The sequence below is a fragment of the Sorex fumeus genome, unplaced genomic scaffold (genome assembly GCF_029834395.1).
Source record: "Sorex fumeus unplaced genomic scaffold, SorFum_2.1 ptg000122l, whole genome shotgun sequence".
Lineage (NCBI taxonomy): Eukaryota > Metazoa > Chordata > Mammalia > Eulipotyphla > Soricidae > Sorex > Sorex fumeus.
Window position 1 is genome coordinate 1,686,021 of NW_026606179.1, and position 26,444 is coordinate 1,712,464.

General features: G+C 49.5%; 2 protein-coding genes and 1 non-coding gene across 9 annotated transcripts in view; 1 reads left to right on the forward strand and 2 right to left on the reverse strand.

Moving 5' to 3' along the window:
* Nucleotides 1-7,269, forward strand: part of MPRIP (myosin phosphatase Rho interacting protein) — a 133,577-nt gene extending 126,308 nt beyond the window's left edge. For all 7 annotated transcript variants that reach the window (XM_056136945.1, XM_056136948.1, XM_056136947.1 and 4 more), the window contains one exon: nt 1,043-7,269. In XM_056136945.1, coding sequence (XP_055992920.1) covers nt 1,043-1,114 — 72 coding nt within the window. In that variant the 3' untranslated portion in view covers nt 1,115-7,269. The remainder of the gene's footprint in view (nt 1-1,042) is intronic.
* An 8,358-nt stretch (nt 7,270-15,627) lies between these two features.
* Nucleotides 15,628-19,524, reverse strand: PLD6 (phospholipase D family member 6). Its single transcript, XM_056136935.1, has 2 exons — nt 19,083-19,524; nt 15,628-15,917 (listed from the first exon to the last, which is right to left on the reverse strand). Exons 1-2 carry the CDS (start codon nt 19,522-19,524, stop codon nt 15,673-15,675), a joined length of 687 nt encoding a protein of 228 aa, XP_055992910.1. The 3' UTR covers nt 15,628-15,672.
* A 6,648-nt stretch (nt 19,525-26,172) lies between these two features.
* Nucleotides 26,173-26,298, reverse strand: LOC130044602 (small nucleolar RNA SNORA11). The gene has a single exon (XR_008795452.1). It is a non-coding gene; the product is annotated as a small nucleolar RNA SNORA11 (small nucleolar RNA).
* Nucleotides 26,299-26,444: the final 146 nt, after the last annotated feature.

The window sequence follows — 26,444 nt, forward strand, 5'->3', positions numbered from 1 at the left end:
CAGAACAGGCCCCAGGGTGTGCTCTAATTCTCAGGGCTCTGATCTGTGCTGAAGTGTTTATGAGCATCTGGACCCCACACCACGGGCCCATCTTTATTTCACATCTCTTAGTATATGCCTCTGTGAGCTCTAGCATGTGCAAGCCAGGGGGATTGGCCAAGTACAAGTGTAATGTGAGATTCGCCAGGAATATCAGCGACAGTGACCAGGAAATCCAGGCCCTTGCAGGCCAGGCCGAAGTTCCATTCATTCCCAGTCGTGCTCTGAAAAGCCCTATTTCATTCTGGTTCAGAAATTAGATATGTGGGGAAAGCCTCCAAGGGCAGAGGCAAGAAATAAAGTTTTTCCCCCCAAATTAGAAAAGTACCGTTCACTGTGGACACACAGACTTAAACTTTACCAAGTATCTGCATGAACAAACTAAGAAGTCTCAAAAATCGTAGCAAATGTGCTCCAGAGTCCCCATAATGGGGAGGGGGTGCAAGTGGGCAGAGCACACGCCTGAGTGTGTGTGAGCTCCAGGCTCATCCCAGCACCGCAGCCCCCCCTGCACTGCCAGAAGGGCCCCCACACAGTAAAAACAATTCTGGCCACCAGGATCTAGGAGTAGACTCCAGCAGCAGCATCTACGGGGAGTGCCGGAGGGAGGCAGGCAGAGGAGGGGGCACCAGCCTCTGTTGGCACCAGCCCAGAAGCTCCTAGTCACAGGGACCCACGTGGCCCACACACAGGACAGGCGCGGAGATGGCTCTCTGGCTCTCGGCACAGTCTGTCCCCGACTGGCTCCATCTGATCGCTGCTTGTCTCAAGAGCACTCGGCTCCGAGTTCCGCTTCCTCCACGGGGTCTTGTCTCTCTGGCTCCCCTCCTCTCATCCAGATAACCCACCATTTCACAGGGGCGGTCTCTCAGCATGTCCTCTGCGCTCCCCCGGAGCCTTCCCGCCCCTCTGCCTGCCTTGCAGCCTACACCCGCGGCGCGCCGGGGCCTGGCGCTGGAGTTAACCAGAGGTTTGGTTTTTCTCCTGCCCTCCCCTCTGCCAGAGTCTGAAGGAAGGCCTGACGGTGCAGGAACGCTTGAAGCTCTTTGAATCCAGGGACTTGAAGAAGGACTAGCTGTGTCCCGGGCGACCTGAACACGCACCCCCGCTGGCGGCAGCACCACCCTCACGCTGCTTTTGTCTGTACCTTTCTTTTTTTATCATTATTGTTGTTGTCATCATTAACTGTGGGTGTGGATGCATGAAAGACTGGCTTATGGGTGTTCGCACATTCCCTGCTGTGTTGGCTACGACTTCTGTCGTGTTCTACGGAAGCTTTTTCTCCATGGCATTCTTCAGTTAGCTCCGAGTGGGGGCTGGAGGGCCGGCCGGGCCAGGCGTCTGAGGCTCCCTTCCCTGCCGTCCTCCCCCCACCGTCACTGTCAGTATTAAGGCCCAGCAGCCTGGATAAGCTAGCGCTATCCCCTGCGACGTGTCATGGAGGGGGAGAGCAAGCCGTTGGGTGTGGTTCTGCCTGGCTCACAGCACTGACAGCTGCTGGCCGCTGGAGCTAGGCCCAGGCTGCGGGGCGTGGCCGTGCACCTGGAGAGGAGCTGACCGCCACCTTTGTCTGGGAGGAGGACAGCATTTCCTGTTTGTTCCACGAAAGCGATGTAGAACCGCTCACCGATCATCGTGGTGAACCTTTCACAACCTGGAAAATGTGGAAAAGCAGCCATTCCCTATTTTTGTTTGTTTTATTATTAAATCTTGCACAAAATCCCCGACCCTCTCATTACTTCCTGTGGTCCCTCCCTCTTGGTCAGTAGTAACCCTGGTCATTCCCTGACCACCTTGGATTGCTGAACTGCAGCCTCGGGTCTCAGGCTGTGATGGCAGAGGATGAATTCCTCCAGGGAGTTGTTTCACAGAAAAGAGGATTCATTGCTTTAACCTTTCTGAAAGCGACCTCCGAGGTGCTGGTGTAGAGGCTGTGGGGAGACCCGCAGGTTAAGCACGAAGAAAGAGTCGGGGATGTGGAGTGAAGTGAGAAACGCCATGGCCGTGTGTTCGTGAACAGGCTCCTGGGACGCCCTCGCAGCACTGACAGCCTGGGGAACCCAGAGTAACAGCTTTGCGTTTCCAAGCAGTTTAAGATCTTTTACATGAGCACAAAACATTCTGTAGCACTTCTTAAAAAAAAAAAATCTCATGTTGGGTTTTCTGTTATGGTCCCATGAAAGCTATTGATCCCATTAACACTAGAATCACTAACGAATGTGACCCACGTTACGGCCAGCCCTGCTTCCTTCTGAGCAGGGCGGAGTGTTGGGAGGATGCGTGGAGGGCTGGTTCTCGCGTCTGCAACCATTGGCGCGTTGGTTTATTGCCAAGAAACATGTTTTCACTGTGGATTAGCACTGAGTGGTCTCGTTCAGTGTATAGTGTAAGGCTAAAATGTGAAAATCTCGCTGTTTCTGAGTAAAGTCTGTGAGCCGGGTCTTCTGGAAAGAGTCCACAGGGCAAGATTGAGGTTCGGCTGCAAGAGCCTGACCTGTAGTTTGTCTTCGAGCCTTCCCCGGTCATAGGCCCTGAGGAGTCTTGGGCAGAGAAGAGGCCTCGGGGTTTGGGGTGTGTTCTCCACATCGGTTGCTGGATGCAGTCTCTCCACTGCCACCCCTTTGCGTCTGTTCTCCCAGGTTTGGGGTTTTTAGGGAAGTGTACCAAGGATGAACCCCAGGGCCCCATTTTTGCAAGGTATATATCCTCTTCCACTGAGAACACCCCCAGTTTCCATGTTTCCGAAAGCAAGAAAAGTGCGGGATCTGTGTTTTCAAATCCTGTCAGAAAGGCACCGGCAGCCTTTTTAGATAAAAGGGGTCTTTACGGGGCTGCGTGTGCTTTGCACAGTGCCTGCGGCTGTTCCTTCCGGCCTGCAGGGCCTGGCCCCCTCTGCCTGTCTATTCTCCAGTGCCCGCCCCGAGGTTCCAGCCAGGCGCCAGCTGTCTTTAGAGCATGGAAGAAGGCTTGAAATTGGCAGTGCTCTGAGGGATGCCTTCAGCGGGGGGAACTGGGGAAGGGCTGCCATTCACTGGGATCGCAGACTGTGGGGTCTGCCCAGTGCACAGAAGGCCAGGGCATGAACTGTGAGCATGTAAGCTGCCCAGAAGATGGGGGGACTCTGCCAGTAGCAAGACAGCAGTGGCCGCTGCAGTCTCCCCCAAACACGTTATGTTTCTTTCCTGGCATTTCTGAGTGTCCTGACATCTACCAGGCTCAAAACGAAGTCTGCACTCCCTGGGGCATCTCATCCACCCAGCAGATAAGCTGCAAAATGCAGAGGATTCACTTCCCGCCTATGTTCTACCACACTCCCCCTGTGGGGTGCCCCATGGGTGTCCTCCATGTCACCCAAATCCTGACCGGGAATTTAGACACTGAATACCAGGGAGAGGTTTTTAAATGTGGAGGCTGGGTCGGTTTCTGTGTTAGTAAAAGGAGACCCTCCTCCCGGGGCTCAGGGTCCCCCCCCGCCCCCACCTCGAATGCAGTCAGGCCAGCCCAAGCGACTTGACCCAGGGTTCCACTGCACCTGGCCACACCCACAGTGAGATTCGCCCCCCGCCTGGCGAGGGGATTGTTAACACAAGTGGGCTTTCACGGCTGTAATTATTTTCCTGTAAATACTCATTACTTCATTTGTAATCTGCTAGCACCTGCAAGTAAGCTGTGCTAAACATATTATTGGGATAAAAACTGAACAATTTGACTTGGTTTGACCGCTTTTGTGAATCTATGCATGAATTAGTGTGCGCATGCCCGCACATCAACAGGACACTGCTTTCTGATGATTGGGTTCCTTTACCAGTGGGTGAAGTGCCCGCAGCTGGGCACATAAAGACACTAGAAGTTCAGGAGCTCCTCACAGTCACAGCCTCCCCCAGAGGTGCCACTGTGTGCTTGAGGTGGCTGAGGGAGCACCGGAAACAGACTCCCACCCTAGGCATCGAGATGAATCTGAGCGGAGGAAACGCTGTGGTCTCGGGTGAGGTGGGACCAAGAGGGAACGTGTGGTTTTGTGACGAGCGAAAACCCTCCCCATAGCCCAGCAAGGTAAAGGCAGGAAGGGGACGGGTCTGCGTTCTGGTGAGATCCGGGCCCTCTGCTCAGCATGGAGTGGCACCAGGTGCCACTGGTCCACTACCTGGGTGGGCTGGTGCAGGCACCCCAGGTGGGTCTTGTCCATCTTGGTTCCTGCACCCCATCCTCACCTCCCCGCACTCGCCTAGAGCAGTTCTGTTAGTGAAAAGAAGGTAACTATTAGCATCTCTTTGTTTTGCAAATAAAAATTGCTCATCATTGTCTGAAAGACTTGGAAATGAACACTTTCCCAAAAACAAAATACTAAATTCAGTGACCCCCCCCTCCTCTCACCAAGAAAGGGGGAATTTTTCAGAGAACAGGGAAGAGGAGTGTATTTTAAAGGAATTAAATATAAAGAACATTTGGCACTTTAATTGCAAGTGGTTTGTTGTTTTGTTTTGCCCAGTCATTCAGAATGCCTCCGCCTGAGAATTATGAGAAATTGCACTGTTTCGTGTTAAGAAGAAATCTGCTTTTTTAAGTAGATTTTGACCTCAGCCCTCTTGCCTTCTTCACTCAACTGAGATTCCTGGACCTTGCCAGTGCCCCCGCTAGAATAGCCTACACCCCTCCTGAAGAGACCTGGGGAAATGCTGCTTAAAGAAGCACTTTCTCAGGTCTTAAAGTATGTGTACACCGTGCCCATCTTTCAGACAGGCTTCTCATTCTCAGGCGTGAAATGACTAGAATACGTAGCTGAACACTAGGGAACCCTGGGCTCAGGTGCTCCTCTGGCGTTCCCACATCCATTCCTGCGCTGTGAGCTGAGGCCTGGGTCTCCCTCCACTGTCACAGCACCCACATTAGCCCTCGTGTGACTCTCAGGAACTGCATGGTGTCCGTGTGCAGATGATTGCACACGCCTGACCTGTGTGCAGGCACCTTTGGGCAAGGTCACTTTCCACAGTTCAAAGCTAAGTAAGCTTCAGCCTGCAGTGAGGTCTAGGAAAACCATTTGTAGGTTCTTGATAGGGAGACGGGACAGAAACACAGTGTGACAGCGAATACTGATCCTCTCATACTTGGTCGGCTGGGGAAGACTCAGCAGCCTCTATCTTTTGCCCTTCAGAGAATGATGAGTTAGTTTCAGGTCCTGTTTGTCAGAGGAGAGCTCTCCTTTCCAAAGTCTTCCAACTGCAGCCTCTCGCCTAAGTGGGAGTAAGTCGGCAACAGCAGCACCCGGGGTGCAGAGCAACTGCCTCGGCCTGGCCACACCCTGAGCCCCTGGGCCAGTGCTCCCTGGACAGGGCTGAGAGCAGAAGCCGCGCCCCTCCTGGTGTCATGCTGTGTTTGTCTGAAAGCAGCTGTGTTTACTTCCTTCAAAATAACCTGTATATTAGAACAAGAAGTGTAAATATTATTCAGAAGTTACTGTGGGGGTTTTTGTTACAGAGTTTGTGTGCATTTTTTAAAATTATCCAGGCATCCCTTTTTAAAATGGAGACTGTTTTGGTGCATCACTGAGCTCCCCACCCCCCTAACAGAACAGAGAAGTGTTTGTAATGACTGATAAATCTTTTTTAAAATTGTGGTCATTTAACAGATGCTTTTAAAGAATGTATACAGTATCTAAAATAACAACTTTGCATCCATTTATTGGTTTTTATTGAAAAAAACTCCTATAATACAGGTTTTCCCCCATTGTCCAAAAGTAGACTGTTCTTATTTGGTAAGGGATATATCTGGGGGGGACACACCCCAGTTTTTTTCATAGAAGCTCATGGGAGCAGTATTCACAAACCCCCGAAGTAACATCATGCCATACCAAATAGGAGCGTCCAAATAAGAGGTAGAGGGAAACCTGAAGTCTCTACACGGGAGAACAGAGGAAAGGTAGCTGCACCCTGACCAGGTTGTTTTCATGGTAACTTACTGTCCTGGGGAGGCCCAGTTCCAGCATCTCAAGTCTCCCTGGGTGGTGGGTGTGCTGGGCCAGGATCGCTGCGGGTTGCAGGCTCAGTGAGTGTATTCCACAGCCCTCAGGTTCTGTGGCCGGGCAGTTCGCCTCTCAATTTCCCACAGAGCAGATCAGATGGGTAAAGAAGCAGGTAGTCACAAAATTACTTAAGAAGCAAATCCTCTGGGTCCAGTAGCGGGGCTTGGGAAGAGAGTCCAGCCTCAGAAGAACGGAACATGGTGATGTCTGATGTCACCAGGGCCCTTCCCATAACGCCGTTAACTCCCCGTGAAGGAAGGAAGTCTGGGAAAGGCCTGGCAGACAGACCCCCCACCGGCCACCTGCTGCACTGGCCATGCTCTCGGCTTTGCCCCCTTTGTAGTCATATCACTTCAATTTTATAGGAAGCTAGGAATAGATTATAAAGAACACTAAATTCACTATTGTGTTATATTCATATCACAAAACTTCAAATAAAAATGGATTTAGGATTTACCTTTAGTATTACTGACACACTGACTTGTTAGGATTCAAAACCAGTTAAATGCTAAGAAATCATTCGTGTGGTTTTCCTAAATATTTATAAAATATAAAGTTTCTAAGTGGCTCCTCAACAACCCCAGTTCCTAATGATTTTCCTCACAAATACACTCTTCTATCAGGATAAGTTCCAATTCTGCTATTAAAGACAAAAAATACTAAGCCACACTTCAGGGGTTGGGGACGATATATGAACAAATTGGAAAATGTGATTTTTCCTGCTCTGACAAGTTGGGAAATAATTCACAGCAGTTGCTTCTGCCACAGTTAATTATTTCAACAGTCGGGCAATAAGCATTCAAAGAACAAGCATATAGGCATCTTAACGTGTTTGATCTCTGTACTAATGCTAAATGATAATGTTCACACACTAACGAGCATGTGCAGAGCAAGCCATGCCCTCCCCATCGCCTGGCTCCATGACGCCCCTGCCAGCGCCCACAGGCCAGGCTGCTGCGTGTGCGGGCGGGGAGTCCTGCAGAGAAGAGCCTGGTCAGCTAAGCTGCTCATTCTTTAACTATTCAAGATTTTTTTTTACTAAGTTTTTGATCCACTGTTCACTACAACTGAAGTGTTAACTTTGTCAAAGTATTTATTCCTTTGTGTGACATGCTAGATTCCCATGGATGTAGCTGATCATTTCTATTTTGTAAATATTACCTAACTTTACATAAACTATATCATAATAAACTATTTTTGCATCACCCTTTGCATGCCGTGAATGAGGTTTTGTTTAAGATAACGTAAGTGCAAGATAACGTAATTTGGGAGTCACATCAACAATTAGACACCAGTCATTGGCCTGGAAACTTACAGTGGCGTTTTGGTTTGTTACCAACTTTTCATCTTTTATTAGACTTGCCCAAGCGCCACAGGAGTGGGCACCACTGGGACCGAGCAGTGCTGCATCACCAGGCTGGAGCATTGAACTGACCAGCCCAGTAGAGATGGGAATAGCCCTCGAGGCCCCTAAGTATTGCTTAGGAAGCCTGATAAATAGCAAACTTCACATGAGAATCCAGAATCCAAAGGATGGGTGTGACGTGCTAAGCAGGGTGGGACACATCTTCTGGTATGTACAAGGAACCAAGTTCATACCGACATTGGTTCCCCAGCACCACAAGGTGTGGCCTCTAGAAAAATTAATAATAGTATAAGACTGTTTTTAAAAAAGAATGCTTACAGAAGACATGAACACAAAGCAACCACAACCCAGTAATTCACAAACTTATTAGGAAATATTGATCTGTTTCAGTTTTTTCATTTCTGCTAATAAATGCATTTAAACTGAATTTTCCCCCAATATAATTACAATCCTTGAAATGTGTACAGTTACTGGGAGTCCAATTTTTTGTTTAGGAAGCTGATGTAGCTGATGATGATCAGCTACATCCATGTCCAATTTTTTATTCAGATAAACAAAATAAAAGCCTACCTATTAGAAATCAATTTTAAGGGGCCAGAATGGATCAGACAGTGGGTAGCGCACAGCACTGCCTTCCATGTGACCAACCCAGGTCCAATCTCCAGAACCACATATGGTTCCCCAGTTCCTTCTAGGAGTGGTCCCTGAGCACTGTCACCCGAAAAGAAAAATCAACTCAAGTTCCTAAACCTAGTAAAACTAAAGCAAAGTACAAATACGTAAAGGCTATTTCTCTCCCACTGGGCCAGTTATTTAATGGAGTGTCAGAGCCAGAGACAATACACGGTAGGTAAGGCACTGGGATTGCATGTGGCTGCCCAACTCTAATTGAACGCCCAGCACCACATACAGCCCCCCAAGCACTGCCAGGGTTCACACCTGAGCAAAGAGCATATCCAGGTGTGGCCCAGTTACCCCCAAGTGTTTCAATAATTTTTGTCAGTTTAAAATACCCAGTTGCTAGTAAAATGTATATAGTCTTTGAACACTGCTCTAACAAATGCTTAAGTGTGTGTATGTGTATATATATGTGTATATATATATATATATATATATATATATATATATATACGCACACACATAAACACACATCATAGTCAATGGCAAAGACTGAAAGCTTGTCCCTTCAGGTCAGGAACAAGGTGAGACACTATCACCATCTCTACTCAGCTCTACTAAAGAATCCAGCCAGAACAGTAAGGTAAGGAAAAGGAAAGTCACATGGAAAAGAAAAAAAAAATGAAATTACTTGCAGATGATAGGGCTGAAAATTCTAAGATATCCACAAAACTTACTTTTAAACTTTGTTGGGGGTGGAGAGGCATCACACCCAGCAATGCTCAGAGGTTACTCTCGGCTCCACTCAGGAATTATTCCTGGTAGTGCTCAGGGGACCAAATGGGATGCCAGGGAAAGAAACCTGTTGGGCCACATGCCCTACCTGCTCTATTGCTCCAGCCCCACACAAAACCTATTTTTAAAAACTAGTAAGTGACTTCAAGTTTTCAAGATCAATCTTACTTCTATACATTAAAAACTGTAGCACTGTAGCACTGTCCTCCCATTGTTCATCGATTTGCTCGAGTGGGCCCAGTAACGTCTCCATTGTGAGACTTCTTGTTACTGTGTTTGGCATATTGAATACTCTCGGTACCTTGCCAGGCTCTCTGAGAGGGGCGAAAGAATCGAACCCGGCTCCGCTGGGCTGGCTGCGCGCAAGGCAAACTCCCTACCGCTGTGCTATCACTTCAGCCCATGGTGTGGCCACCAAAAAGAAATTCTTTAAAGAAATGAAGTCAAGGAGATGGTTCAAAGTACTGACGTAGGAGTCCCCAGATTCAGTTCCTGGTACCACATGAAACCCAACACTGCACCAGAAGTAGCCCTCAAGTACTGTCAGGTATGGCCCAAATGAAAAAAATATTGGGGGAGTGTCACACTTGGCAATGCACAATGGTTACTCCTAGCTCATGCAATCAGGAGCCCTAACCGCTGTGCTATCACCCCAGCCCCCAAAAGAAAAAATTTAAATAAATGAAAAGAGATGCTCTTGAATTGGAAGAATTCCTGTCTCAATAGCAAAACTGCCAAATCTGATCTCCACGTAACAGAAAATCCTTACAAAGTTGATCAGCCAATTCTGTGGAAATGCAAAGGGGTCTAGAATAGTCAAGACTGCACTGAATGAGTGGGGGTGGAGGGAGAGGGATTCACTATTAAGAGGGAGAGTTACTACTGGGTCTCAATCTTTCATAGCTTCAGAAAGCAGGGTCAGATGGACTGTACCGCATTTTAAGGACGCTACCACAGTCTGGCATACTGATTGCAATATAGCATCAAGAGTCCAGAAATAAGGCTTTAACATTTATTTGTGGCTTTCAACAGAGTGGCAAGACTATTCGGTGGTCCTCAACAAACAGAACGGGGACATCTGCCTATCCAGAAGCTCCTCGCCAAAAACTGAAGGAAAAAGAAAAAGATTTGAAGTTGGACTCTCTACCTTAGACAACGGATCATGTGCTTTTAAAATAGAAATTAACCACAAACAGAAGCAGGGGGAACTCTCAAACCTTAGAAATTAAATAATTTAAAAAATGGATCATGGTTTAAGTGCACATGCTAAGGGTTTAAAATTATTGAAGAAAATAGAAATATTTGTGACCTTGAATTGAGCAGTGGTTTCTTCAAATACCAGAGCACAAGCAACAAAAGCAAAAGCAGACAAACTTAGGGTCAGGGCAGTAGTGCAGCAGGTAGTGTTTGCCTCGGATGCTGCTGACCCAGGTTTGATCCCTGGCACCCCATATAGTCCTCTCCCACTTCCACCCCCCAAGCACGTTTAGGCACAGGAATAATCCCTGATCACAGCCAGAGGTGACCCAAAATTCTAAACAAACTGAACTACTTTAAAATAACATGCTGCTGAGCTGGAGAAATCAGTACAATAGGTAAAGCACTTTCCTAACTCGCGGCCAAACCACATTCAATCCTCAGCATCACATATGGTCCCTGATCCCCACCAGGAGTGACCCCAGAGCACAGAGCTAGGAGTAAGCCCCGAGCACTGACAGGTGTGGCCCAAAAACAAAACAAAAATAACATGCTGCAAACAATGCAAATTAGAAAGTAAAATGGTCCCTAGAGAATAAGAGAAGATATCCATTCATCATTTTCCTAATAAGGACCTTATCCAGACTTGTAGGTAGAAGTACAGTGTGTATTCAGAATATACAAAAAGGGGCTGAAGCAATGGTACAGCAGGAACTGTTGCCATGCACACAGGTAACTCAAGTTTGATCCCTGGCATCATGTGGTTCCCCAAGCCTGCCAGGAGCAATCGTGAGTGCAGAGCCGAGAGAGAGAGAGAGAGAGGAGAGAGAGAGAGAGAGAGAGAGAGAGAGAGAGAGAGAGAGAGAGAGAGAGAGAAACAAAAATAGGAATATACAAAGGCTGATGCATGTCCAGTGTGAGATGCCCCAAACATGCTGGTGAAGGAAGACAATGTTCCGCGATGTGGAGGGTAACAGCTCTACAAAGAGCTCCAACAATCCAGTGACTGCAGGGAGGAATGGGGAGACCACAGGGGGACATGGTTTCTTTCTGGGGTGAAAGATGCTCTCAAATTAGAGAGAGTGGTGGTGCTCATACAGCTCATCAATCTCTGAAAACTCACTGAACCGCATACTTTAAAGGGGTACGTTTTATAGTACATAAATCTCAATAAAGTGTTATTTTAAAAACTATCATTCGTGAGGCCAGAGAGATAGTGTAGTGGGTAAGGTGCCCGCCTCGCATGCCTCTGACCCTAGTTGGTTCCCCTGCATACCACTGGGTGTGGTCCCAAAACTAAAAACTAATTATTTCTGGGGCCAGGGAGATAGTATAATGGGCAGGGTGTTTGCCATGCACATGGCTGATCTGGGTTCAATCCCCAGCATCCCACCTGGTTCCCCCAAGCACCTCCAGGAGTGATCCCTGAGAGCAGAGCAGAAACCCTGGGAACCACAAGGTATGGCCCTTAAATAAAACAAAAAGTTGTCCATTGCTTTAAAAGCTGACAGCACACATAGTACCTGAGTTTTTGTTCTATTGTTTGGATTGTAAGCCACACATCTGTGCTCAGGGCTTACTCCTGGCGTTGAGCTAAGGTGACCACATGTGGTGGAACTGAAGCAGGGTCAGCCGAGTGCCAGGCAAGCACCCGATCCCTGTACTATCTGTCCAGCCCTCAAACACACAGCACTTGATTAAACACAAGATTGTCAGCCTGGAATACTACAGAAGCTTGCATGACCTACCCTGAGAGATCACTGGCAGCTCTGCCCTCTGCTGCACCATGAGTATGTGGGCACCAAGGCCAGGAACACTGCACCGTTGCCTCCGGCGGACAAAGCAGCCATAACCCTGGTGAGCACCACCGAAGCTCATGCTGTGAGCTGCAGTGAGGAGTGTAAGTCCCGCTGAGCACTGTGCAAGCAGCGGAAATGCCCAGGGAGCACTACAATCTGATGTGCAACCCCGACGTGCATACAAGCCCCACAGCCAGGCACATTCACAACCCCTAGTCACTGCAACATCAGCAGTGAAGGGAAAGAAGCAAGGAGGGCATCTGCAAATAGGCTCCTGAAAGGGGTTCAGGTTCCAGGTCAGAGAAAGTGGAGGGTGCTCTTCAGAAGCATGATGGAGAGCACCCTGTGAGAAGGATCATCTCTGAGGACACCACGTGAGCCACCTTTTTGCTAGCACGTCAGAACACAGGTGGGAAAATTATAGGTAGATCTCAGCTTTGCATGGTCAAGAAAAGTTTTGAGGTCATGGGCCACCCTAGCTCTGCCCAAGGACCACTCCTGGCTCCTGGCTCTGCTCAGGGGTCGTTCCCAGCAGTTCTTGGGGCACCATTGGGTGCTAGGGATGGAATCTGGGTGAGCCATGTGCAAACCAACCCAGGGTTGATTCCCAGCTTCTCATATGGTCCCCTGTACACCGCCAGGAGTAATTCTGGAGTGCAGACCCAGGAGTAACCCCAAGTATCACCAGGTGTGGCCAGAAAAGAAAAAAAATCAACTCTTGGGACAGATGGACTCACAGGCTCAGCTCAATGGGGTGAGCAGATGCTACGTGAATCCCAGGTTTATCCTTGGCACTGCATGGTCCCTAGCACAGAGTCAGGAGTAGCCTCCAAGCAGGGACTGTATTGTTAGGGACTGACCTCAGGTCTTGCGTATGCAAGGAACTCGGTCACCAAGTCGCACCCCAACTACATACAACTCCATTCCCCTTCTGTCCCAGCTTTACCTCCTCTGTGTTCCTCAGATCAAAGACAATAAAGTCGTTTCTAAAGTGTTTCAGAGACAGAAAGACCTCATCTCAAAATCCCTTAAGAGTCAAACAAAAACTGGGATGACAGACTAAAACACATTTATTTTCGAAAAAACAAATCCCAAAGTGTCGTTTTTTGTTTGTTTGTTTTCTTTATGGGTAACACCCAGTGATGCACAGGAGTTACTCCTAGTTCATGCACTCAGGAATTACCCCTGGCGGTGCTCCAGAGACTCTATGGGATGCTGGGAATCAAACCTGGTTTAGCCGCGTGCATGGCAAACACCCTACAGCTGTGCTATAGCTCCAGACCCCCGAAGTGTTTTAAATATTTCAAAAGACAAGGCTGGGGTCTGGAGCGATAGTACAGCAGGGAGGGCACTGGCCTTGCATGCAGCTGACCCTGATTCGATCCCCAGCACCCCACATGGTCCTTCCAGTGTAGGGTCAGGCACAGAGTCATTTCCAGCTAATTACTAATAGAAATGGTAACCAAGTAACCTCCTCTTGGGAGACAGGGTCCTGGGCTGTCCTTGGACCCTTATGTTCTCAAGTTTTATTTACTGAAAAGTTCTTCTCAGGTTTAACGTGTTCAGAAAATTTTGGTTAGCTTTGATTTTCCACTGCTGCTTAGATGATAGGAATAAGCAATATGATATTTCATTAAATAAACATTACATGGAGCTCCCCGTTCACCGTTCCCCACACAAACTTCTGGATGCCCGTCTAGGTGACCTCCATAGGCTAAAAATTCCAGCCAGATACTGTGGTGCACCTGCCCCAACTCACAGCTCTGGTGGCAAGAGAGAAGCGCCAGAGCCAGAGCACAGGGACACTACTGAAACCCGGCACCAGGACGCAGTCCCTAGGCCACTGCGGGCCTCACTTCTCTGACAGGTTTCTCTTTGACATCTGGTTTCTAAATAGTTACTGGCTGCCATGCACAGGTAATGGCCTCCAGCCCCACCCAAACACATACCCAATAGCAGTATCTGTTTAATAAAGCATTCATAATGTGAATCAGCAGACACAGCCTTCCAGAATAAGAACATATTTATTCAAACACGCTGCACGTCAGGAGGCGCTCTCCCCACCAGGTGCCATTCTCCACTTCCCTCATTTGCAGGACACAGCTGGAGTACAAACTGATGGAAACCACCTTTCCTGTAAAACCATTTCTTGTACTTTGTAATTCACGTACTTTACCATCAATTAAAAATAAGAAAAACTAACTCTGAGTGTACGTGTCAAACATCTAAGTCTAAGATAACTGGCAAGGGTCTGGAGCGATAGTACAGTGGGGAGGGCATTTGCCTTGCACGTGGCTGACCCAGGTTCATTTCGCAGCGTCCCATATGGTCCCCCAAGCACCGCCAGGGGTAATTCCTAAGTGCAGAGCCAGGAGTAACCCCTGGGTATCGCCAGGTGTGACCCAAAAAGCAAAAAAAACAAAAACAAGTAAGACAACTGCCAAAAGATAAAAAGGGACGGGATACAGCCCCGTGAGAGAGCACGTAACGTGTATGAGGGCCTGGAGGGAAGACACAACACTGAATGCTGTTTGGTCATGTGATTGCAACGGGGAGGGTGAGAACCATGCGTGCCGCTGGGTCGACCTAGACAGGTCACACACAGCATAATTATAATTAAAAAAAAACACACATCACAAGATGCAGTTATTCAGATGGCACTTGAGTTATTTATCTCTAAAGATACTCACTATGAAGAAAACCATTCGAAACATTTTCAAATGTACAACACCTGTTCTAATTAGCTTAAATGCAGAATACTGGGCCAGGGGTAAGAACAGTTCTATAAAGTATAAAGTATAAAGTATAAAGCCTCTAACCGGCCTCTCCTCAGGTTTTCTCCTCCAGGTGTTTGGGTAACTCATGATTAATGACATCCAGCCAAAAATAGAGATTAGCCAAGTCCACACATGCAGACATTCAGATCACTTCTAAACATGGAATAAAATGACCCTTAACATGAAATGTTAAAAACTGAAACAGATGCAGCTCTGGTCACTTACAGCTCTGGTCACTGCTGCACCCCACATTTCACCACATGAAAACAGGACAGCTGTCCAGGAAGAAAATGTTCATTGCATTTGCTTTCAAGTATAACTCTGGAAATAAACTCAGGTAAGAGAATGTTTGCCGCTACAGGGGAGGAGGCCACAGTGTTGTTGGGGGGCACTCTCTGATCCCCTCTCCTCCTCTTCTTCAGAGTCAGAAGCAACCAAGGGCCTGGCGGCCGTAGGGATGAAGACTCTGCTCCTGACCATCCAGACTCGGATGGGAGTGAGCGCTGGTGAGCAGGGCCCAGCCTGTCCAAGGAAAAGAGGAAATACCTTCAGGAGAGATGCAAAGGGCTGAGTCGCAGCAAGGAGCCAAAGCATGAGACTGTCTAGAAATCAGCAAAAGGAATCAGGTGTTCAACGCGAAGCAGGTGTGACGCCTCTTCTGCGCAGCAGCAGGAGAAACCCTTCCGTCTACACCAAGTCCCCATTAGGCCCCACAAAGCACACGAGAAGCAGCTACAGCTGAACTGACTTTTGGTGGGAGTCCATTCCCACTAAACACTAGAGGTACAGCCCCAAACAACTGAATCCCTTTCCCTTAAACCTCCAACAGTTCTTTAGTATCGTGGTGAATAAGATCTCAGTGTGAATGATTTCTCCCTTTACTAGTGAGGTTTCTCCCAAGAAGGCAGCATCCAGCAGCAAAACCCAGAGCCATGAGGATAGGCCATAGCCACTCTGGACTCATTCTTTCTGGAGGCTCAGCCTAGTTTCACTGGCGGCACCAAAATTTTACATTAACCACCACTTGCCTCTGACCCTGGAGTCCAAACGGAGCGCACAGCTTCAATGGCTTCTCTTCTGTGGGAAGAAAGTATACTTTGTGGGGTTAAACTCATCCCAGATGCGCTCAAATTCTTCCAGGAAAATCTTCACATATTCTTCATCTTCCATAATCAAAACATTTTCTCTGTTGTTCTGAATGGCTTGTGTGGTCCAGTTGAGGGAGCCAGTGATCAGCAACTTCTTGTCCACTATTGCGAACTTGTGGTGCATATAGCCGAGGTCCTGGTCATGGCGAACCTGGATACCTGCAAAAAGGGCAAGTCAACCTTCACGACAGGCCAACCACAAACACCACTGCTCTCAGGGCCAAGTGCAGCTGTTTCCTCGAAGTTTGTTTCCTTCCAGCTTGGGGGAAAGAGGAAGCTTGTCACGCCTGGGCAGGGAGTGGCAGTAACCAGTAGCCATATGGGGACTGGTGGGACACTGACGGTCCTAAGAGGGTGGGGAGGAGGTAGTTGAGACAGGCAAACACACACTTAGAGGTTCCTCCACTGTCTGAAAATAGACTTCCTCAGGGGTATGACTTGAGGTTTCTGTTTACTTTGGTAAGGTGGGGGTAGGCTTGGAAACATTATTACTATTATTTATATGGAAATTCATTCCTAGCATCCCAGATCCAAAATCCAGCCTACCAAAGAGGGACATCTGTTTTCAGATAGCAGGGAAACCTTACTAGCTCTCCTGCCCTGTGGCTGGGGTGAGGTCTGCCCACCCATGATTCTAGAATCTAAACCGGTCACTACAACCCTGCGGTTACAGGTTCCAGACAATCCCCCCTTTAAGCTCTCACTTCTATGAGGCAGGATGAGGAGCTGCACTTCATTCTGGAAGAGGGAGGGGGTGGCCTGAGGAGAAACAAGGTCCTAAGGGCTTCAAAGGAAAACTAGTGGCCCATGAAACCAGTGCCCGCTTTCCTCTTTGCCTCCCCTCCCCCTTGTTCGCAGAAAGAGAACTGACACAAAACTGCATCTCCACATGGCCCCAGCTCCTCACCACAGCACCGTGCCCTCTGCCTTCACCTGGATTTTTAGGCAGGACCTTGTCAGGCTTGCCCAGCTTTGGAACAATAAATGAATCATTTTAAATTGCACGTGAATAATGCCAACTTCATTATTTGCTTAGAAAATGCAACAACTAGTCAGACAGTGGTTTTACAATAGGGTTTTCCAGATGTTGCAAGTGAAACACAGAATATCCAAATTAAATCGGAATTTCAGGTAAGCAAATACTTTTTTTAGTATCAATTATGGGAAGATGACTCAAAGGACTGACACACAAGCTTTGTATGAGAGAGCCCTGGGTTAAATCCCCAGCTCCCCAGTCCCCTGAGCACCGTCAGGAGCACTTCCTGAGAGCAGATACAGGAGTATGCCCTGAGCTTCACAGTGTGGCCCAAAAACAAACAGAAACATTCACTGGATAGACAAGTGGAGATGATGAATAGTGGCTGTGAAGCCACCAGAGGAGATCGACCCTTAGGTGAGAATTTCCTCTTCCTTTAAGATTCTTTCCATTGGGGCCAGAGTGAAGTAGGGTGGGTAGGGCGTTTTCTTTGCACATGGTTAACTCAGGTTCAATCCCCAGCATCCCATATGGTCTCCAAGCCCCAGCAAGAATGATTCCTGAGTGCAGTGCCAGAAGTAAGTCCTGACACCACTGTGTGACCCAAAAAACAGAAAAAAAAAAAACCCTTCCAAATATCAGAGCCTCCGATTCTGTAGAGGTAAATTAAATATAATGATCTGTGCCCCAAAGTATCCAAGTTTCCCATTAAAACTGCCAGTACAGGGACTGGAGTGGTAGCACAGTGGGTAGGGCATTTGCCTTGCACACAGTTGATCTGAGTTCGATTCCCAGCATCCCATATGGTCCCCCGAGCAATACCAGTAGTAAATCCTGAGTGATGAGCCAGGAGTAACCCCTGTGCATCACCAGGTGTGACCCAAAATGCAAAACACACACACACACACACACACACACACACACAAACCTGTCAGTTGGGAAAAGGCTTTCCTCTTCTGACTCTTCCAAGCCAATATATCATGCCCAGTGTGAGGAAAACCTGAACCGCGGCCACCACGGAAGCACCCAGGAGTTGGGGGATGCGAGTGACTTCCATCACCCCAGAACCAGCTCTGCCAAATAACACAGAGGAGGACTGGAGTGACAGCAGAGCCGAGTAGGGCGTTTGCCTTGCACACAGCCGACCCGGGTTTGACTCCCAGCATCCCATATGGTTCCCTGAGCACCGCCAGGAGCAATTCCTGAGTGCAGAGCCAGGAGTTAACCCCTGTGCATCACCGGGTGTGAACCCCCCCCAAAAAAAAACACACAGAGGATTTGGGGAATGGTAGTCTCAGGAGTTACTATATAAGGTTTCAGAGCTTCTCCCTGTCAATCTTGATATACAAGCAAGCAGCCTTGGGTAAACGCTGTGAAAAATAAGACAAGCTGTGATCACTGATGTGACGGAGTTCTGGAAAAGGGAGCTTCACAACATGTCATGGCAGAAGCCAAATTCTTCAGGAGGGTTAAGGATGTGGGAGGGGCCGGGTGCAGGGAATTTGAAACCACAAAAAGAGAGGGTCATTAAATGCTTCCTCTTGGGGCTGGGAAGACAGCTCGGGCCTGGAGTGCCTGCTTTGAAGGCCTGGGTTTGATCCCTGGCACCACAGGGCCCCACGGTATGGAATTGTGAGCAGCCCCAAAGCACTGCCAGGGGTGGCCCAAAAATCAGGAGATGGGGAAGTAAGTGCTACAAATGCCTTCCACAAAACAGGTAAATAACGCCCTCCACCCCCGAAAAAAAAAAATTTAATTCTCGACAGCTGTGGCTGGCTCTTGCCTACGCGGGGGAAAGAGTGGCGTGAGCATCAATGAAGCAGCCTGGACTCCGGGGAGGTCCAAGGTGCAGTAGAGGCGGGAGCCTTGGCCAGGCTTCGCCGGGTGGGCTTCCGCTTCCAGGCGGGCAAGTGCGCGACGCCAGGAACGTCAAGTCAATCAAACGAGCGCTCGTACAGTAGCTATTTTTCTGCGGAACGTGGTTGGGGCAGACGTTTCATTCTGTGCGGCCAACATGCGGTCTCCCGGGAAAGGAGCACTTCCGGTCGGCGTGGCGGGAGGGTCTCGGGCGCACTCCTCCGCCCTTCCCCAGGAGGCTCCAGGAGACAGCCCCCTGCCCGGGGGCCGCGGCCCGCAGCGGTGGACACGTGGCTTCCTCCCGCCGGGCCATCGCCGTGTGTGTGTGTGGCTGCTCAGGACCCCCACCGACCTCCACCCACCGGGCCCCCGGAGAGTAAGGCAGACCCCCGCCCTTCCTGACCGGGCTGGCATTGCGGGAACGGTGGCGCCCACCCTGCCCCACCTCGCCTCACCCTCCGTTCTGGGGTGCACGCGAGGGCCCCACCTACCCGCCTTGCGGAGGAGGCCGATCTGCGAGCCGTTGAGGGCCATGTAGTCGCAGTCGGTGATGACGCGGACGCGCACCCCGCGCTGGTGGAGCAGCTGCACGGCGCGGCCCAGCTGCGGGCTGGAAAAGGCGAAGAGGCAGAGCTCCAGGGTGACCCTGGCCTCCAGCAGCGCCTGCAGCAGGCGGCTCAGAGAGCTCTCGCCGTGGGGCAGGCTGCAAGGGCAGCCCGAGCCCGAGCCGGCCGGCGCCGCGGGGGGCGCCGCCCCCGGGGCCTGCAGCAGGGCCTCGGTGCAAGTCACCTGAGACGGAAAAAAGAGCACCTCGCGCCTCTGCCTCCGCCGCCGCCCGCCCTGCAGCCAGCGCAGTAAGGCCGGCAGAGCCTCCAGGGCCAGCGCCAGGCCCAGCGCCAGGCCCGCGCCCACCGGCCAGCTCAACCGCCTCATGCTGCCTGCCGCTCCACGCTGTGCGCGGTAGCCCACTGCGCCTGCGCAACGGCAGGTCACGTGCACCGGGTTCCCTTCGCGCCTGCGTGATGGCAGGCCATGTGCTCCAGGTTCCCAGCGCGCCTGCGCGACGGTGGGCACGTGTTCACTGACGGCTTTTTCCCCCCCAACCACGCCCACACAGCCTCTCCGCTGTAGCGAGCTGATGAGCTGCACACCCCCCTCGTCCTGACACCACGTGGTACCACGAAGCCCGCAGTGGGCGGCTTCCGGAACAGCTCTCCTGTGGCACTTCAGCTTCAGGCTGTCTCACCGACCACCTCCATCCTCGGGTGGAAGCAGCTGTGCTGGGCAACGGATCCCGAAACACACAAGACTTCACCAGCTCCATCAGCATGGAGCTGGTGCCACAGTCTGACTAGAAAGTGACGGGGAAGACTCCACATCCAGAAACCTCCCAATGGACTTTTCTCTCCCAGTGCTCCTCAAGGTGCCTGTTGAAAGGTAGCTCGGTCCACGGTCCTGTCATTGACACCACTGTTCCACTTCCCTAGGCGTGAAAAAGATGGATTTTTGTTGTACCATTTTCGCTTTGCTGAATCCTGGCCAGAAGTTTATGTGGCAAATTCAAGGCCTTCTATGAGATTTTTGTTTTGTTTTGGAGTTGCTGTTGGCAGTCCCGAGGGCTACCCCCGAGAAGGGGTGGCTTCTCCAAACTGGGGGCGCGGGGGAGGGGGGGGAGGGGTAATGGAACCCGGGCCTCCCGCCTGCAAAACATGTACTTCCAGACCAGTAAGGTATGTATCTGGCCTTCTGTGAGGCTTATATGGTTGGAAAGGGCGGTCCTCTCTCTACAGTCTCTTTTCTGTTAGAACGAAAAATAAAATATAAAACCTTTGAATCGGAACAAAGGTAGAGCTGACAGTAACTTTAGGAAACTTTGTTTTAACTAGAAAATTTAAGATTAAGTACAAAAAGTAACTACACATACACATTTTACTCTGGTAAATTTGTTTTCCAAGGGCGTAACTCGTCAACAATTTAAAAATTGCTGAAACATATGGTCACGGTCCTCCTGTTGTTTATCGATTTGCTCAAGCGGGCCCAGTAACGTCTCCATCATGAGACTTCTGTTACTGTGTTTGGCATATCGAATACGTCAGGGGAGCTTGCCAGGCTTTGCCGCGTTGGCAAGATACTCTCGGTAGCTTGCCGGGCTCTCCGAGAGGGGCAGAGAAGCCCAGCCTGGCCGAGCTGGGCTGAAACATAACACCCAGGCAAAAAGGTTCTCTCTGTTGGAGGGTTAGCGCAAGCAAGAAGGGTAGGATGAGCCTTCTGGTGTTGGATAGTGGTCAGAGATACCAATGTTAGCTCTTAGTATAATGTAGCTAAGAATAGACATGTCCAGTTTTGTTGTTGCTCAACCCAGTTCAGGTACCTCCCCACAGAGGGAGCCCCAGAAGCATGCTTCTGCTGAGACTCGGGATAGCACGTGAGTCAGGGCAGAATGAAGGCTCTGCTGGGCCCCCAAGGAATCTTAACTGAGGACTGTGAGATGTTGGGCCCACGGGACCCCCATAAGGAGGCCTCCAAATGGAGACACCTAGGTGACACATAACTGTTATTCAAAGGAGGGGTAAGGGACTAGAGCGATAGTACAGTGGGTAGGGCATTTGCTTGCATGCAGCTGACCTGGGTTTGATCCCTGGCATCCCATATGGTCCCTTGAACACCACCAGAGGTGATTCCTGAGTGCAGATCAAGGAGTAACCCCTGAGCATCTCCAGGTGGATCCAAAACAAAAAACAAAAACAAAAACAAACAGGGGTAGGACCCTTAAGGGAAAAAAAAAAAACAAAAACCTCTGCTCTAAACTAGAAACAGAAGAGTTTAAGTTATACCAAGTGGAAAAAGCCAGAATGTATACTGTATGATTCAATTTATATAAAATTCTAGGAGATACAACTTATAGTGATAGAGACCAGTGGTTGACTAGAAGTGGGGGTGAGAGAGCTGGAGGAATTACAAAGAGACATTAGCAATGGGGGTGTTTATTACTTTGGTTGTGTTGCTTCTGTTTCACAAGCATGTGGAATGTCAAATACCTGTAAAATTGTATAGTTTGCTTTGGGACCACACCCAGCAGTACTTAGGGCTTACTCCTAGCTCTTTGGTCAAGGATCACTCCTGGTAGTACTCAGGGGACCATATGGAGTGCCAGCAATTGAACCCAGGTCAACTATGAGTAAGGCTTTACTGTTTGCTTTCCTATCTTTCCAGCTCTACTTCATTTTGGTTTTTTATATGTATAGTATAAATATTTATATAAAGGTAAAGGTAAAGGCCCTCCCGTTGATCGTCGATTTGCTCGAGCGGGCCCAGTAACGTCTCCATTGGAGACTTTGTTGTTACTGTGTCTGGCATATCCAATACTCTCGGTAGCTTGCCGGGCTCTCCGAGAGGGGCGGAGGAATCGAACTCGGGTCGGCCATGTTGGCCGCGTGTAAGGCGAACGCCCTACCCGCTGTGCTATCGCTCCTTCATAATATAAACAAATACTGTATTTTGGGGGGAGGTACAAATCCAACCCAGAGCATCATACATGCAAGGTAAGTGTTCTACTGCCAAACCATATCCCTGGGCCTCAGCTGATAGTTTTTGTTCTTTTTTTTCAAGCTGGTAGTGCTTAGGGTTTCATTGTCACCTGTGTTTGCTGCCACACCTCTTAGATTAAGGTGCCTTAAATATCTAGGGGCATATTGCTTTCTCCTTCACTTTCCTGGTACTCCATTTAAATAATCACATTAAATTTACTTTTTAATAATATTTTTAGTCATTTTGTATAAACACAGTAAGAGATATAGGCTTTTATCTAAACCCTAGATCAAGCTTAAAGGATGGCCTTTTCCTGGGAACCTCTCACTGTATTTCCCAGACTACAGTCCTCAGCCCAGGTTAATATTTCCTAACCCCAACAGGGTCCTTATTCAGTTATTTTTGGGTCATGTCAGAGTTTGTTCCATCACCGTGCTCCTAGGTGCTATATTATACTTCTTATGATTGTTTAAATGGATTAGCAGTCGATTGTCGATTGCCTCAAGCAGACCCCAGTAACGTCTCCTTCATCCTAGCCCTGAGATTTTTTGTAAAAGTGCCATATCAAAGCTCATTCAGGGTTAGAAGAATGAGACCCATCATTGTTACTGGTATTTGGCATATTGGTTATGCCACGGGGAGTTTGCCAGAGTCTTCCGTGTGGGCAGGTTAGATTCAGTAGCCTGCCAGTTTGTCCAAAGTAAGAATGAGATAAGGTGTCACACGGCCACAAATGCGGCCACGCACTTACGGGAGCTGGGTTTTATAGTCTCTGAGTCTTGGCCATTGATGGGATTACATGGCGCCAGGGGGCCAGTTGGTGGGTATGACCCCTGCCTACTGGAAAAGTGCCATATCCAGGCAGGAATATGGAGGATCTGGGTGGAGGATGCTCAGCTCCAATCCGAGCAGGCTTGGAGATCTCAGCCCCGGGACCCGCATGCCTTTGTTCCTCTGCCGGTACCTTCATGCGTGTGGAGAGTGGTCTCAGCATGGTGGTGGCTGGTTCTGGAGGTCTTCGGCTGCTGGAGCCCTGGTCGGGGCAGGGAGGGAAACTCAACCTGCTCCCCTCCAAAGGGCCCCTGCGAGGACAGTCAGGCGCGGGGGCAGGAGACTCTGCGCTGTTCTCTTCCGGGAGCTGGGTTTTATAGTCTCTGGGTCTTGGCCATTGATGGGATTACACGGTGCCAGGGGGCCAGTTGGTGGGTGTGACCCTGCCTACTGGAATATGGAGTATCTGGGTGGAGGATGCTCAGCCCCGATCCGAGCAGGCTTGGAGATCTCAGCCCCGGGACCCACATGCCTTTGTTCCTCTGCCGGTACCTTCATGCGTGTGGAGAGTGGTCTCAGCATGGTGGTGGCTGGTTCTGGAGGTCTTCGGCTGCTGGAGCCCTGGTCGGGGCGGGGAGGGAAACTCAACCTTGGAGGATTAGCAGTAAAGGGAAGGAGAAAACAATATGCTCCTAAATGGAATTCCGCCCCTAGGCAGATCTCCTAGAAGGAATCTAGAGTGCTAGAGCCCCTAGATGGAATTCTGTCCTTGGGTGGATCTCTTAGAATTTCCCCTGAAAGAGGAGCTTTACATCTGTTCATTGTTTATGTTAATGTTCAGCCATACCTATGTGTAATCGCTGCCCCCCAACCCTTCACAATTTCTCTATAATAATGCTGATAGATTTAAATAAAGTGCCACTGGTTATTAGCCTGTCGACCCATTCCTTCATCTATTGGCCAGGGCTACGGTCATTGGCGCAGAATGAACCAGGAGAACCCTATCACCGCAGGAGGTGACTCAGACAACTGGAACCCAGATAGACATACCTCAGAGAAGTAGCTATCCTGATGGGTGTTTGAGATATCTTATTTTAGTTTTGGTATGCTTTTCCCTAAAGGAGAGGGAGGGAGGGAGGGAGGGAGGGAGGGAGGGAGGGAGGGAGGGAGGAGGTGAGAGGGAGGGAGAGAAAGAGAGAGAAGAGAGGAGAGAGATAGAAGAGAGGAGAAAGAAGAGAGAGGAGAGGAAGAGGAGAGCAGGAGAGGAGAGAGAGAGTGTGTGTGTGTGCGTGTTTGGTTTGGGGGTCACACCTAGCAGTGCTCAGGGCTTACGTCTGGTTCTGCGTTCAGGGACCACTCCTTGCAGGCTCAGGAGACCGTATTTGGTGCTGGAGATTGAACCTGGGTCAGATGTGTGCAAAGCAGGTGCCCTACCTACAGTACTATCACTCCAGTCCTAATATTGGCATTTTTAAACAATCCATGAGCATGGTCTGCTTCCATTTGTCATCTTTTTTAGTTTACATTGTATAAGTTCTTCCACATCCTTCATAAATTGTTTTATTTCTTCTCAAGTTACTGTAAACAGAATTGTTTTCATAATTTCCCTTCCATATTGTCCACTGATTCAGATTGTTCCTGATTTTAGAGGATCTGTGTATATGTACTATAACTTCTTGACCCATTTGTCTACAGTCAGGCATCTGCATTGTTTTCATATCTTCATTTCATTTCATTTCATCATCCTGTTATTCGTCGATTGCCTCGAGCAGGCCCCAGTAACGTCTCTTTCATCCTAGCCCTGAGATTATATTCAAGGCTCTTTAGGAGAACGAGACCCATCATTGTTACTGGTATTTGGCATATTTGGTACGCCACGGGGAGTTTGCCAGACTCTGCCCTGTGGGCAGGCTACATTCGATAGCCTGCAAGTTTGTCCAAAGTAGGAATGAGATAATAAGATGTCATAAAAAGATGTCCTGATAAGATGTCGCGCGGCCGCGCGGTTCCGGGAGCTGGATTTTATAGTCTCTGAGTCTTGGCCGTTGATGGGATTACACGGCGCCAGAGGGCCAGGTGGTGGGTGTGACCCCCGCCTACTGGAATTTGGAGGATCTGGGTGGAGGTTGCTCGACTCCAATCCGAGTAGGCTGGGAGATCTCGGCCCCGGAACCCGCGTGGCTTTGTCCCTCTGCCAGTACCTTCATGTGTGCGGAGAGTGGTCTCAGCATGGTGGTGGCTGGTCCTGGAGGTCTTCGGCTGCCGGAGCCCTGGTCGGGGCGGGGAGGAAAGCTCAACCCTCTCCCTCCAAGGGGCCTCGGCGAGGAACAGCCAGGCGCGGGGGCAGAAGACTGCACTGTTCTCATCCGGGAGCTGGATTTTATAGTCTCTGAGTCTTGGCCATTGATGGGATTACACGGCGCCAGGGGGCCAGGTGGTGGGTGTGACCCCCGCCTACTGGAATTTGGAGGATCTGGGTGGAAGATGCTCGACTCCAATTCGAGTAGGCTTGGAGGTCTCGGTCCCGGAACCCGCGTGGCTTTGTCCCTCTGCCAGTACCTTCATGTGTGCGGAGAGTGGTCTCAGCATGGTGGTGGCTGGTCCTGGAGGTCTTCGGCTGCCGTAGCCCTGGTCGGGGCGGGGAGGAAAGCTCAACCCGCTCCCCTCCAAGGGACTCCGGGAAGGAACACCCAGGCGCGGGGGTAGAGACTGCACTGCTCTCGTCCGGGATCTGGATTTTATAGTCTCTGAGTCTTGGCCATTGATGGGATTACACGGCACCAGGGGGCCAGGTGGTGGGTGTGACCCCCGCCTACTGGAATTTGGAGGATCTGGGTGGAAGATGCTCGACTCCAACCCGAGTAGGCTGGGAGATCTCGGCCCTAGAACCCGCGTGGCTTTGTCCCTCTGCCAGTACCTTCATGTGTGCGGAGAGTGGTCTCAGCATGGTGGTGGCTTTAAGAATTTCATATCTTAAACCACTACAATGAACATAGGTGAGTATATATCCTTTTGAATTATTGTTTTGTATTTCAGGGATAGATTCAAACAAGTGCTATCACTGTAGGGACTGGAGCAATAGTATAGTGGGTAGGGCATTTGCCTTGCCAACCCAGGTTTGATCCCTGGCATCCCGTATAGTCCCCAAGAACTTCCAGGAGTAATTGCTGAGTGCAAAGCCAGGAGTAATCCCTGAGTACTGTTTGTGCTCCCCAAATAAACAAACAAACAAACAAAAAAGTGCTATCATTGTAATACTACATACTTGGTGTCTTCCCCTCCTCACCTACATAATGTATTCAAAGAAGACCACAAATTTTGTGTTTATCAGTGAACCCAGATGCCTGCCGGGCAGTATTATAAACAAAACAGCTGTTTCTTTAGGCCCCCTGACCTGAGCACAGTCCCCAATCATTTATTTATTTATTTTTGGGTCACACCCAGCATTTTTACATGGTACTCCTGGCTCTTCACTCAGGAAGTATCCTGGCAGAGCTTGGAGGACCATATGGGATACCAGGGTGTCTGCGTGTAAGACAAATGCCCTACTCAAC